This window comes from Phanerochaete carnosa (assembly GCF_000300595.1).
Source record: "Phanerochaete carnosa HHB-10118-sp unplaced genomic scaffold PHACAscaffold_14, whole genome shotgun sequence".
Lineage (NCBI taxonomy): Eukaryota > Fungi > Basidiomycota > Agaricomycetes > Polyporales > Phanerochaetaceae > Phanerochaete > Phanerochaete carnosa.
Genome location: NW_006767641.1, coordinates 392,945 through 407,182, shown reverse-complemented (window position 1 = coordinate 407,182; position 14,238 = coordinate 392,945). Strand labels below are relative to the sequence as shown.

General features: G+C 53.5%; 4 protein-coding genes and 1 pseudogene across 5 annotated transcripts; 2 read left to right on the top strand and 3 right to left on the bottom strand.

Annotated features, from left to right (window-relative positions):
• The first annotated feature begins 344 nt into the window (after positions 1–344).
• Positions 345–415, top strand: PHACADRAFT_t153 (annotated as a pseudogene). Its single transcript has one exon. The product of its transcript is annotated as a tRNA-OTHER (tRNA).
• A 1,640-nt stretch (positions 416–2,055) lies between these two features.
• PHACADRAFT_33495 (uncharacterized protein) lies at positions 2,056–2,703 on the bottom strand (the record flags this gene model as incomplete). Its single annotated transcript, XM_007401925.1, has 1 exon — positions 2,056–2,703. The coding sequence occupies one exon, from the start codon at positions 2,701–2,703 to the stop codon at positions 2,056–2,058; it is 648 nt and encodes a 215-aa protein (XP_007401987.1).
• Positions 2,704–4,680: 1,977 nt separating this feature from the next.
• PHACADRAFT_33494 (uncharacterized protein) lies at positions 4,681–5,897 on the top strand (the record flags this gene model as incomplete). The annotated part of the gene is made up of 4 exons (XM_007401924.1): positions 4,681–4,953; positions 5,063–5,284; positions 5,346–5,480; positions 5,544–5,897. 4 exons carry the CDS (start codon positions 4,681–4,683, stop codon positions 5,895–5,897), a joined length of 984 nt encoding a protein of 327 aa, XP_007401986.1.
• A 1,990-nt stretch (positions 5,898–7,887) lies between these two features.
• Positions 7,888–8,283, bottom strand: PHACADRAFT_201715 (uncharacterized protein; the record flags this gene model as incomplete). The annotated part of the gene is made up of 2 exons (XM_007401999.1): positions 7,888–8,085; positions 8,137–8,283. 2 exons carry the CDS (start codon positions 8,281–8,283, stop codon positions 7,888–7,890), a joined length of 345 nt encoding a protein of 114 aa, XP_007402061.1.
• Positions 8,284–9,364: 1,081 nt separating this feature from the next.
• PHACADRAFT_201713 (uncharacterized protein) lies at positions 9,365–12,145 on the bottom strand (the record flags this gene model as incomplete). Its single annotated transcript, XM_007401998.1, has 8 exons — positions 9,365–9,851; positions 9,925–10,001; positions 10,449–10,529; positions 10,593–10,767; positions 11,097–11,379; positions 11,750–11,806; positions 11,859–12,071; positions 12,130–12,145. The coding sequence occupies 8 exons, from the start codon at positions 12,143–12,145 to the stop codon at positions 9,365–9,367; spliced, it is 1,389 nt and encodes a 462-aa protein (XP_007402060.1).
• Positions 12,146–14,238: the final 2,093 nt, after the last annotated feature.

The following is a 14,238-nucleotide window of genomic DNA, read 5'->3' as shown; positions in this document are numbered from 1 at the left end:
AAGACACTGACGTGGCTAAGACATTGGAACATTAAATATTTGCTATTGATTCCACTTGAGTATAGTTCATCTGCTCCGGTGTTTTAGCCACACTGGTGTCTTAGCCACGCCATCAGGATATACATTTGTACAATAAGCAGAATCAATAGCAAATATTTAATGACTCAATGTCTTAGCCACACTGGTGTCTTAGCCACATCAATGTCTTAGCCATGCCATTAGAATATACCTTTGTACAATTACATTCCAATGCTTTAATACCTGATAATTGGCTACAATATTACAGCTAAGACTTTGAGGTAGAAAAGTGGTACTATAGGGCAATTCCAACCTTATATTTGCAAGGTCTTATGCCTTAGTGGTATAGCGCGCTGCGGTTACTTTCGGGCTGCGGGTTCAATTCCCACTTGTGCCATTTTTTGGGCTTTTCGGAAATTCTTCAGCGTGTCTTAGCCGCTCTTGGGCGCTTCTGGGTGGCTAGTCCAGTGTAACTTAATAAGTTCCCGTGTCTGGGCCGCCGAACTGAAACTCTTGCTTGCATGCCACCAATTCAGCCGAGACACTATACAAGACTTTCTCAGAGCTTCATGGTATACCTGTTGAGTTCAGAGTGGTTCTCGTGCAGATTGGTAGTAACTGGGGGGCTCCTCTGACAGGCTTGTGTCGAATTGGCGTCTATGGTACCGTCGACAGGGCGATTGCTACTAGTTCCACAGTTTTATAAGAGACGTGTAGTACTATTAGTAGGCTAGAGCCAGTTCTAGGTCTTCTCCGAGCTTGCTATGAAGCGGCCTGTCCCGGGTAAGACAATATACCAATATACCAACAGTCGTCGGGGAGTTCTCAATGCAATAATCGTGTGCTTTGTCGGGGATACCGCCTGGACGGGCTGCGGGTCCCATACGCGTGTCAGGCGCAGAACAATTGGGTGCGGCAGACCCGGGCCTGACGAAGACCGACGGCGCTTGCTTGCTTGTTTCGTATCCGCGTGAGTACGCAGCGACACGGACGGCTGCAAGCCCGCCAACGCGTTTGGGTGTTCGCTGACCAAACGGCGATGTGCTCGAATGCGTGGGAAAGCGAGCGAATGAGGAGTGTCGTGTGCCTTCCTTAATTTACTTGCGGGCACAACTGCCTTGTAATCAAGGCGTACTCGGCCTACCTGACGACCTGGGCGGACACCTGCGCTTCGACACCTTCCCCCCCTCCCCCAGCCGTGCAAGTCCTTTATCCTACGCCTGCAGTGAGGGAAATCAGGATAACTGGGCGACCGGGGTCCGGCGACGTGAAGATATCGCCACTGGCCCTTCATGGCTGTTCAATGTGGACTCAGGCGACACGAGGTCTAAGCAGGGTACGCTTGTAGCACCCCCTACGACACCGGCTTCCCTGCGATGAATGCTGCGCTCGAGCCTGTGAGTGTAACAGCGACAATACTCGCTCTCTCCGGTCGCAGGTCGATGGCTTCTCGAAGACATCACCCAGACGGTTCCGTCCATTATGGCGAGCATCGATGTCGGGCCAGCGACGGGATGAAGACAATCTAAGGTTAACAGACTTAGGGCTCAGGTGCGCACATATATCTCCGCTATCAGTCATCTGCTGTCAGAGTTCCTTTGGATGCCGCACTGAACCCCACAATCGCTTGCTCATACGTAGCCCGCTGGCACCGTTGCCAGGGTACGCTCTTTTGAGGCAATTACTATCATTGATGAAGCAATCGAAGACGCGCAGCACGGGCGCAACAAGACGCTGTTGCTTGTATTTACGAGAGCACATATGGCATGATCTGGTGGATTGGCCGCGCTAGGCTCCGCGATTCGACTCGTTTCAAATGGTCATGGAACATGGACAAAATATAGACCTTCCAAGCATTTGTTTCCATTACAAAACGACGGCTCTCCCTTTCATGTAGCTTCTCCTGAAAACCTGATCGCCTCTGCGCATGTCCCTTGCAGAAACGATCTTGCTCTTCTCACTCGCTCCGCAGTTTTTTAGAGCAGTCGTGCTACAATAAATAATGTCAGTCAGAGGTCAATGGCGTGAACAGAAGACTTATTGGCAGTGGTAAACACCCAGCTTGTTCCCTCGAAGCACGACCCACACGAAGCGTGGCTCAGCGCGACGGTGTGAATATTGCGTAGTAGCTCCCGATGCGGCTGCATTAGCAGACGAGGGTCCGGCGAACAAATCCGCGCTGATAGACGGGGTCCTGGCTGTAGACAGGGGTGCTGGAGTAGACGAGGACACGCTCGCGTTCCAGTGGACCTTCTTCGCAGACACCGATGGTGAGGCACGAGGGGATGCCAGGTCGTGTTCCAGGCTCAGATACTCGACTTCTCGCCAAAGCTCGTCTTCAGATGATGTAGACGTGGGTGAGGACATTGACGTTGACGTTGTGCTCAAGCGATCAGAACCTTCAGCCTTGTTAGCGCCACCAGCAGAATCGCCCTTCGCAGCAGCGTTCTCGCGTACGGCGGGGCGCGCATCTGCCATTGCACGATTACCCCGACTGCTAGAAGTCGCCGCCGCCAGCCTCGCAACTATCGCTTCCATACGCCGAGCCATAAACCGGTTGTCTCGAGGGCGAGAAGATATGTGACCATAGGTAAATAGACTAGCAGAAGAGAGGGGGGTAGCGGCATTGCCATCTTTTCCATCTTTGTTAACAGATATAGTGGCCAAGGACGATAGCATAGGCATAGTGCTGTCAGCCGGTAAGCTGTTGTTCATCTCAGAGCAGGGGATCGTCAATGGCACCGATTTTTATCAACATGCCTGGCGACCATGATCATACGACAAGGGCATTGAGTTGCTCCAGCGCTGTACATGTCTTGGTCGATGCTGCCAGACGTGTTTCGCTGTTCGGTTTTGCCAGCTTCCGCGCATGAGTTCGGCCGAGTTCATGATCATCATCTTGGTCGCGGTGCATGAGAAGATCTGGGTAGAGCTCCGAGTACATATGCCGAGTGTACTTCCGTCAATGGGCACTCCAAAGACGCCCAAACACGCTCACGTGACGAGGCTATGTACAACGCGCTCACGTACGGTGCGTAAGAAGCGCCTCCTGACAGATACTGGCCTGGACACTGTCTTGGGCCCTGACAGCTTTGGTACCTTGGTGGCAGCACCTGCAACCTCCCGGAATACCACAATCATGCTCTGCGTCATCTTGCGCAACACTGGCGAGGTCTGTAGCGAATTCCCCCCTGGCCATCTTCAACTCAAGGCCTGACTGTCTTCCGCGAGTGCCATAACAGCCCCCAGGCAACAGTGGAGTCGCTCTCTCCAACGGCTGGTCGAGCAAACAGAAGTGCGACATCGGGCCGTAAATTGCCTACTTTTGAAAGAGCATGAATTCTCGCGTACAGAGAAATAGATGAATACAAGCTATGATTAATTGTCACTAGTCTGCGGCCTATCCAGGCAAATGCCTGTCAAGAAATGAGCTGAGAGCGTTGTTGATGGTTGACTCTTCCTTCAGTAAAAGTCCACTCTGTAAGACCGCATCAGAAGAAAGAGTGAAGCAACCTCGACAGATAGCCTCGGAGAAATGGGCTGTGCTGCAGTAACTACAGGCCGTTCCAATACATACAGAGGACTGCAGCAAAGCTTCAATACAACGGAACTCTTTGGCTGGGTCAGATAGAACGGCAAATTTGTAGTTGTCCCACGCAGAATGCCAGGTGAAGGCACATTCACTTGGGTGGGGACATCCTGAAGCAGTGAGATGGGGAGGTTTTGCTGTAAGCACGAATACTCTGCATTCTTCCACTTCGACTCTGAGGCTCAAGACGTCGTGTAGGAGGGATCCGAGAGCGGTATATTCTCGTGCTGTGAAATCCCCGGCCCGACGTGATAGCAGGTTTCTAGCTGCGCTAGCAGCCCATTTCCTGGACAGATGCGTGGCTATGGCACATGCTAGTCGAAGGCGTGAGGCGTCATCAAGTTCTAGATGGACGTCAAGTTGCTCTGTGGCAAATGTGATGCCCGATGGAACGCGAAAGCGATGGGATAGCTCCAGCAGTGCGATTAACCCATCCACCGTGTACTCGGTAGGCGTCTCACTGGCAACGAAGCAGTTAGTTGATGCCTTAGTCGTACTCTTGTAATTCTCCTTACTGATTGTCGCCAATAAGAAACTGCACAAGCCAATCGAACTCTCGCACCGATATTCCAGTGAGTATGATGGGCCTGACTTGATATCAACCAGCGAATTGAGGCTGCTGCGAGGCAGGCCACATTTCGCTGAATACCCCAGAGCGGCGAACAAGGAGTGCAACAGGAAGCTTCCACAGCTTATCATCAACCTGTGGCAAGAATTACTCTAATTCATTCTCGCAGAATGAAGAAGTGGCGTACTTGAATATACACTGCAGGTACTGAGCACTCATTGCTGAGCCGATTGGCGATGTATACCGCGAAGTACGAGAGAAGCAGCGAGATCATTGCAATAGTCGTAGAGTCGTAGGTGTGAATTGTCCGGGCGAGGCGAAGGAATAGTCGTTGCTTTCGCAAATTTAACGCTCTTTGGAGGAATGAGGACACCGCAGTGATGTCTTGAGTCACTCGGGATTATGACTAGGGGAGTGGGGCCCTCGAGATAAGAGAGGAGCGCGGGTGGCCGAGGTCCCGGAGATGCATCGGGACGGGTAGAGGTAGCTTCTCCCCCGCTCGAAAATGTCCAGGGTCGCCGTCACTCAACTCGATTGCCACAACGCTTCTTCCGCACTGCCAGAAACGAGTAATTTCCGCTGCGCGTTCGACATACCGACCACAAAGAAACGTGGTGCTCCGCAGTCTACTCCCGCTGAAGTTATGGCGAAAGCACGTTGGCAGCAGCGACAAGAAGCCAAGGTGCAGTATCAGCATCAGTCAGTGGATTTGTCCAGGAGTGTTAATTCCTGGGATGCGCCGCACACTTTTCAAAGGAAACAAAGCTACTTAACCCCGGTAAGTGTCTGTAGTTTGGCAGGGACGCACTCTTTTTTCAGAAAAAGCCAGCCAAGGCTCCGGCAATCATCCTGCTACCCTCAGCGAGAAGCAGAAATGCATGACATAGGAGAAGAAGATTGGGTATACGAAGGACAACATGGAAAAGCTCACGGAATGCCAAGAGGACCAGAGGTTCGGCCCCCACAAAACGCTTCGATCAATTGCTTCCACGACAGCCAGGCGTCGCTGGAGAAGACTGAGGCACGCATTTCTGATCTCTCATTCCTCGCACATCGCCTTGATGGCTAATTGCCCCGTAGTTGCAGGCACTTCACCAGTGGACGGGGATGTATATCCTCATGGGATGTATGCGAGGCGATTAGGGTGACTTCATGGTTCTTCACACATAGACAAGTAATGTTGACTATATGCCCGATGCGAAGAAGTCTGCTGCCCAGGATCTCTTGGACATGAAGACTATCAGCAACTTGATTCTCAGTGCCCTTCGTGAGTATCCTCTCTATCGTGCCGCGCCTTCATCTCTGGTGTGCTACAGAGGAGGCGGCAAAGCCATATTCTACTAATAATATGAATTACGAAAACTTCAGCACTGGCCGCTTTCAGTTTCCAGGTGCTCGGCAAGTTTAACGTCTTTATTTCGCCCATGTCATACAGCATGGGCGAAGTCAAGACGTTGTACAATGCTTGGAACTCTGACCATACCCACTTCCGGCGGCTTTTCCGTGACGTGCTCAGACGTCACGAGATGGAGAGCTTTGCTTGATCCCTTGGAAGTCCCTGCTACCGCCGCCGCCGTTGGCACTTCTCGTATCTATGAGACTGCATTCCCAGTCGCGGACGCCCCTGAGCGACTCACGAAGAATCCCCGCAAAGATAAGGGTACTCAGCACGGCCCTAATGTAAGGACTAAGAACTGGATGGCGGTACAGGCGGGGGCATAGGCAGAGGCATAGGACTAGTAGAATCAATTTTGAATATACTATTCGGCTTGACAAGCACAGGTAATGCTGGCTAGTGAGGGTGCGGTAGTATATATAGCGCATAAGTGGCAACATAGCATTTGTGGGACCCACTTTTGAGATGGGAGTAGCTAGCCATGGCTTACTAGGCGTAGTGCTCCGTGTGTTCGCGAACGATGGTGCTGAAGACCTCGACGAGCTGCAGCCAGAAGGCTGAGAGTAAAACAGTTCGCGATGTTACAGTCGCTATGAGATATCCACAAGCGTCGAGCGCCATCAATCTCGCATAGCAGTCTCAGAAGCCTGCATCCACACCTAGAGGTGACGAGCATCTACTATAGCAGCCAGCGTCGTCTCTAACCTTCCAAGTTTGCTGACAGAGCAGTCATTTTGAGCCTTCATGAAACTTGCAGTTCTGTCGAGCGCAGCTTGGCTTCAGACACAGCTTCTTCAAAGCGGCTGGGAACAGAGTCACTCGAGCGTAGCCACTGCGCACCAGCGAGTCCGGGATGCTTAGCAGCTCCACGATCTTGGGGGTCATGGTATGTCGACCAGGGCGTACTTCTGTACCGGCAGCACAGGCTTTCCCAGGCGAGCGGAGAGCGCGTACGGGATGATGTAGCTATGCGAGCGTAGGGTCAGAGGGGCGGGAACGCTGGGTAGGTAGACTGAACCGGCCCATGTCAAGCTTTAAGGCGTTCACGTGGCGTGTCGTCCAACGGTCGTCGCGACAAACTTCCACCAGCTACAGATCTGTCAACAAATACTTTGTCAGATACTCGCGCTGTCTGCATGCGGCACCGTGTACCAATGTTGCAGACAACTCCGCTCTTGGCCATATGGATGTCGATCAGTGTCACTCCCCAGTGTGATACTGAACCTGCAGGCCGGGATACGACTTGATTGGATTACGGTGCTCTCATGCACGCCCTTCACGAACCTATCCTTGGCCGTCGCGCACCTCTCAGGCGTGGACAGCAGGCAATGCTGAATCACGCTGGTCTAGTCAACGTAGCGCGTCTCCATGGTTGACCGAAAGCCTGGCATGTCGACTTCCGGGATCATTGTTTGGGCCTAGGAGAACAACGGCGTGCCGCCGTTCCGTGCACCTTCTTGCAATTTACAGTAGAACGGAATCAGTACGGCTAGAGGATATTGTGAACGATCAACCTTGCTATATCATCAGCGCACTTGGACCCGAAAAGGGCTCAGTCGAAGAGACCAGCTGGTGCGAGACGAATGTCGAGGGCGCGCGCGAATACTTTCCCCGCGAGTGCGCATACTCGTTTTACAGCATCGTACAATGCTTGACATCATTGGGGGCTTTACTGCAATCACAGGCCTCTCCAGGACCGCTTGGGGAGACCAGTCATAGGGCGAGACGCAAACTGGTGCTCTGAGGCCAGAATCTTTCATAACGATTCCTGCTCACCAGGAGGACCTCGTCCAACAAGCCAACGAGTGGGACAAAGGTGTGGCGTGGGCCGTGTAGAACTGCGTGACTCGACCCTTGTACCGCGGTATCCATGCACATGGAGTGTACCGATCCGCGCGCACCAGTACTTGGCCTGTTCCTCAACAGTGTGCAGGTCCAGATCGCGCAGTGTACCGGCGTGACCTCCGATGGACACAGGTCCAGAAAAAGGCATACTGGGGACATCAACGAGGCCCAAAGTGTACCGCAGACGGCCAGCGGCAGGATGAAGGGGTGTCCTTCACCGCAGAGACCTACCGTCCGAACATCCGAGCAAGTCGAGAGGGAACTCGGATGGGCCATAATCACGGTTGCGACTGCGATTTGCAAAAGGCCGTGCATGCAGAATGATCATGAACGTGTACTAAAACATGAATCTGCATAAAACTTTGGCATAACTAGCTTGGCAGTGATCGCTTGCCTGATCTTCTCCACCATTTCCTTGACTATGGACGCGTGGGAGACGTCCTTCAGAGCGAACGAGACATCGAAGGTTTCTTATATCCGGAAGGCCAAACGGGAGGCGAGGAGCGAATGGCAACCTGCGTCGAAGAAATCCAAAGGCCGGAGGACGGGCGCGCAACCGAGAAGAACCTCCATGATTCTGCAGAGCCGCCCCTTGGGCTCACCCGAGCCGTCCTCTTTCACGTCATCAACCAGCACAGTATTGGCATTGGCAACGGCACGAGCTTGGAGCTAGGAACGATCAACCTTGCTACTAGGCGCCAGAAGAAGAGTCATGCATACGAGACGGGACACCATAACCGATAGAAGAAGCTCGCGCAGCAACCTGAGGAGCTGTAGTGAGACGGAATGAGACTGCGAGGCCGATGTTGGCGCGGCAGTGATATCGTGCGCAATAAGTAGATCATCTTTGATCTGGTCAACATCCATCCCTCCGACGAAATGGCAATTGTCTGTCCTGGCACCATCTCAAAGCGCCGCCCTATAGATGGGGAAATAGACATGCAAGGGGGTGCGCGTGGGGGCGGTGATACTAGGTGACACCGTGATCGAGCCCGTCGAACCCAAGCTCATCGAAGGCCTCGGCAGTCTCTTTCGGCCTCTTCAGGTACCCCGAACGCCGCGAAAATAGCCTGCCGCCGGGCACCACACCCTGTTCGCAGATGAGAGGGGTGATCAACACAAGAAGAACATGCACCAAAGCCAAAGCTTCCTCGCTACCAGTGTCGACGAACAGCTTTGTGAAGGCATATATCGGTGCGACAACAGCTCAGGCGTTCTCGCCATGGGCGCTAAAAGCCTCGAAGCCTTTCTCGTGTTCCTTGAGAATGAATGCTCTCGACTTCCTCGATGGATTTTGCACCGGACGTGTTGGAGAGATGTGAGCGACGGAGGTCCTTGCCCGTAACGTCGTGATCCGCGTCAATTTTCAGGGTGCTCACGCGACCCGTCGCCGCGACGAACTTCAGACCTGCCAACAAATACTGTCAGATACTCGTACCGTCCGCAAGCAGCGAGCCGCGTACCAATGTTGCGGACAACTCCACCCTTGACCATAGGGGGCGTTGATCAGTGGCATTCCCCAGTGTGATCCTAAACCGCAGGCCAGGGTACGGCTGGATCGGACAGTTGTACAGCGTCGACAAGCTACGGTGCTCGTGCGTGCCCTTCACGAACCCATTCTTGGCTGGCAGTGCCAGATCACGCCCATCCAGCCAGTGTAACCCGTCTCCATGGTCGACCCGGAAGCCCGGTATGTCAGCCTCCGGGGTCAACTGAGGCCTAGAAATACACGGTCGCCTGTGAGCATGTAAATGCACGATCTGCTGTCATTTAGCGCACCTTGCAATTTGCGCTAGAATAAAAGCTCTTCGTCCCCCGTGCTACCAACACTGGAGGATCAGTTCCGAACTGGTACCTTTCGGAGTACGGCTAGAAAAAATTGTATTGCGTTAGACTCTCACATACCCGTGGACATGAGTGACCAACCTTGCTATCTCCTGCATTGTGATCACCGCGAAAGAAGCCTCGCAGAGCATTCGACTTCGCCATCGAGGTAATATCTTTCTGCGCTCTGTACTAGCCGATCGGCACAAGTAAAGATCTTCTGCTGGAAGTGCGCTGAGAAGCCGTTCGTAGTAAATGGCAAAGTCGGAACCGAGCAGGGCCTAGTCGACAATAAGATCTTGCCAAAGACGTTCATCCGGAGCGGCTCGTCGACGGTGACCCCACACCGATTCGTCTGCTCCGCGGGCAGCTTCGCCATCAGCTCGCGCGTCACCTGGCGGAGCGTGTTGCTGGCGGTCCAGACGACGACGCTCTTCTCCTTGAACTCCTTGACCGCCGTCCTGGTCATGACGTCAATCTTGGCCGCCTTGAAGGTGCTTTCAGTGTAGTCGATCAGCTGCTTGCTGAGCGTGGGTAGCACGGATGGCAGCGTCTCGACAAGCGTAATTTTGGTGCTGTCCGCCAGCTCGGGTATCACGGGCGCAGGCCATCTTCGAGGAAGTCATGGAGCTCGCCACTCAAGAAAGCGTTTCGCCACTCAAGAAAGTGTTAGCGACGACCTACAGAAGTGTCAAAACAAAATCGTGCAGGAAATCTGGTGCGCGCACCATGTGCAGAAGACGATCAACCTCCTCCTCGCTCTGCCCAGGGAACACAGCAGATTCAACACAGTCGAGGAGATGGCGTCACATCTGAAGTGGAGATGAGCATGCCAGCAGCCACCACAGTTGAGCGACACACCTTCTCCGTGTCATCAAGTTCTTTCATGGAGCACGGGCCTCCTCGTACTCTGGGGACGTTGAACGTCTGCATTCGGCGCCGACGGCGTACACAAGGTAGTCATACTAGACAAGACCCTGGACCTTAGAGGTGTCTATAAACATTGTTAATAATCTGCCTAAAGTGCGCTTTGAAGTTACTTGCCCGCGAAGGTAACAGTCTGGTTGAGGGGGTCGGATGGGATCGACATCGGCTGCAGACGTTTCAATGATCGTCGCCTGACAGATCATGCGGCGCGCCACGTAACGCATAGCTGGCAGCAAGGCGGTGATGGGCAGAAATAGCCGATGCACGTCAGGCGGACATACGCTGAATAATGGGGCGGGGACTGAGCGTTCCAGTAACGATACTGGAGAGAAGCGGGGGTGAACAGAAAGTAGTTGCGCGGGCTGATAATGAATTGAGTGTATGCTCAGGCATCGTGCGCGAAAGGAGAAGTGATTACGACATACGATATTGCAGTCCTCCGCATCATGCGAGCTCAGCAAGCTGATCGCGCTCCAGCCGCTTCCAAGAATGACGAGATTCTTCTTGCCGAGGATCATGGGGTAGCTGGGGGTCAGGCGGGCAGTCCTTGCGCGCAATGTAGTAGGGGACGACAGTGAAGAGAGTAACGCGGCCGGTAGTCTGTAGGACGCGCGTCAAGCACTTGACGGTTGACGGCGTCGAAGTCGTTCGCTAAGATGAGCGTGAGGAACATTCCCCTTGCCCCACTTCCGTGTCATAACTGTCAACATTCGCTCGCGCACCGAAGGCTGGCAATGGGAAGTAGAATTCGTAGTCAAATCGTCCAGGACAGCGAATAGCAGAATCGATCGCATCCGGGCGGTTCGTCGCGCCGATGACAACCAGTTAGCCGCGGCCGTCTATGCCGTCCATGAGTGCGAGGAGCGTCCAACACGATAGACGCATGGATCTGATCCTGCTTCGACGAACGCACAGCATCCAAAGCGCACTTCATAAAGCGCTCGGACTTACGCTTCGGTTCAGTGAGGATAGGGTCAAGACGACACTCGAGAGTCTGGGTACGCTGGTCGGCCTCTTGCTGCATAGCCAGCTCTGCCGCGGTGGGCTGACGCAGCTTGAGGGGAGGTGCAACCGGCAGCTCCTCCAACATACGCTTCTTGCGCTTCATGCCGTCCAGGAAGTGGTTTGGCAGCCGCAAGACGTCCTTGACAAGCTTCTCAAAGGACTCCACCCTCCGTTCAACAGACGGCTTCGCCAAAGCGACTCGGTCATCTTATGCCAGGACAGAACCAAGCTTTGGTGCCCCTCGGCAGGGAGGCGAATGGACCGTCAATGACAGCGAACAACTTCTGTTGTCTAAATTTATACCTCGTCAGCAAGAACTGAAGAAGACTTTGAATGTTACTCACCCGTGTCAAGTCACCGAGGAAGTTGCCGAGATCAGCAAGATCCTCTCATAGCCGTGCAGCAGGTATTTGTGTGCATCTAACAAGCTGAGCGCAAACCCTTCTATCGGTGCGTCGACTTCGTCCGGAAAGTGGTGCTTTTCTGCTTGCGACGAGTCGACCGTTCGGTGCTGAATCGAGCAAGACTTTGGGTGTGACAGCTTTTCAGGTGATGCAGAGCCGCTGCGGCCACATACGCTTGGCCCATCCTAGCAATACGACACGCGGACGGCACACTCGCAGCATCTCCATAGCTGAAGCATACTATCAGCTCAGTTGCCAATAGCACGAGGCTAGACCACGAACACTGTAGCATGAGTTCCTGTTTGAGGGCGCCTTCCAGGCTCTCCTCGTCTTCGTACTCGGTTTCTTCCAGAACTGTCCGCTTCTTACTGACAGAAAGTACGTCGTTGCTGACTGACTTGACTCTGTCTAGCGCATTTTGCAGAATCAGGGCGAGTTGCTCGGGGAAAGTGTGTGTCGTACGTGCGGTCGCCCTGACTGACGACGGCACGGGTTCTGAGATATAGGCGACCAATGAGAGAGCGTTCAGGCCAACCCAGGTAGATCTACGTACTCTTGGTAAAAACCATGAAGTCACGAAGCCCATGAGCGCGAGGAGCGCCAACACAACGGACGCATGGACCTGATCCTGCTACCACGAGCACATAGACGCAAGCTCGTCGACTTCGTCGAATAAGATGATGCTTGGCTGCGAGTTCCTAATTTTCTCGGACAGCAGTCGTGATTGGCGTTCGGCTTCACCGGTCGATTTGGCAGGCAGCCTGCACCCCTGCACATGAAGAATGCTACGGTAAGTCGATCAGACAGGCATTACAGAGCAGTAGGGTAAACGTACACTCACCATTGATCCATAGCCAACTGCCGATGCGCACTCGAGGAGCATTTTGCAAGCTCCAAGAGGTCCATGGAATAAGACGCCACGAAGGGTAGTGAGAGCGAAGATCATGTTGAGTCACGGCGAGAGCATCTGCATTTGCATGAGCAACGTATCACGCTGCAATATCGACACGCACCAACATCTCCAACCTCGCCAAGGTTGGACGAGAGCTCGCACTACAGCGCCAGAGCGCAAGACACACCGCAAATCAGACAGCTTCAAACGGCTGTAGATAAGGCCGCTGCTACGGGGCAGGTCGTCGTCGTCGTCGCTCGATGTGATGAGCTGTTGCGTTTCTTCCGGGTGCGTAGCCGATGCCGCGGTGTGTCGTCATCGTCGTCTTCTTCTTCTGCCGTCCTACCGTTCGTCGTCGTCATTAGCGTGTGGATCGTCTATCAAGTTGAGCTTGTTGCCGTCGTCTTTTGGGTCTTCAGAGTCGGACGGCCTGAGTGGGGACCGACCGAACCGTGATAACTTCGAGACCGTTCCCCATGCCCAAGGCCTGCCCAAGCTGGGCGCAGCCTTGAGTGTCACTCGAAATCCCGTGGAGCTGCTTTGAAGCAGCGCTTTTGGGCACGATAGACGGGGATGAGAGTGAATAAACATATCCCTGCGCATCTCATTCTGGTTGCTCCCCATGCCCAAAGCTTGCCCGAGCTGAGCGCAGCATTGAGTGTCGCCCGAAGACCCGTGGAGCTGCTTTGAGGCAGCGCTTTTGGGCACAAGAGACGGGGTGCAGATGATGAGCCGGAACAAGTCGCAGGCGCCTAAGCATCTTTTGTACATTTTTGGAAGAGCATCGGTCGATGTGCGCCGCTGCCGCTGCCGCTGCAACATTAGCTCGCCGTCGGCTGGTCTGAGCTAGAAGAATCAAGCATTGCAGGTAGTGTTTATTGACTTTGGATACGAGTCGCCTCGCTGACTGTGACATGCCTAAGGATGAGGCCTAGGCTGGATAGCCAGAATGTCATGAATATTACGCATTCCGGATGGTTCTCCCGGATTCCATAGCATTCTTTTACTTTCTATACACCTCCGTATATTCGTAAGATATTCTAGGTATTGAGTCTGACATGTATATAAGGAGCTCACACTGCTCAATAACAAGCCAGACTCGAGCTGGTCTTTACTCACTCACATTCCTCTCGTCTGTCTCCTCAGCATTGTCGTAGCTCAGTCCAGCTGGATTGTTAGTTGCTGACATTAGCTCGAGTCTCCACCAACTGCCCTACGACGATCCTCGTCACTCTCACACCAACCATCACCCATCTCCACACGACGATCCCCCATACCCGTCCGTTCGAACTCTATCCCCAATCCTAACCCTATCGAATTCTACCGCATCAAGACCCGGACCCCTGGAACCCTTCTCCGTGCATTTGCGCGTTTTTACCACATCATACCTCTGAAGCCACCTCTGTAATCACCAGCCCTTAGGCGGCTGGACAGAGCACCGTCCAATTAGAATCGTACCCTGCCCTACCATAGGCGGCGTTACACGCTTTGCAGCAGGCAAGCGGATATTCCTGAGTACGACGTGGCAACTGGTTGCGACCAGGCGTCGGAAAAGCGGTGACAGTTAGATCGACGATCCCTTTCCGGGCGTCGGACCGAAGAGACACAAGTGCTCTTTGGGCTGTTACAATATTCCTAAATCTGTATTAAGATAGCGTTTCGGTTCCTTTTCGGAAATTCCCATCTTTGGCGAACTCTACCCCTGATCTGGTCGTTACAACACGATTAGTCCCAGGGTTTGCTGCAATCAGCTTCACGGTCCCAGTAGCC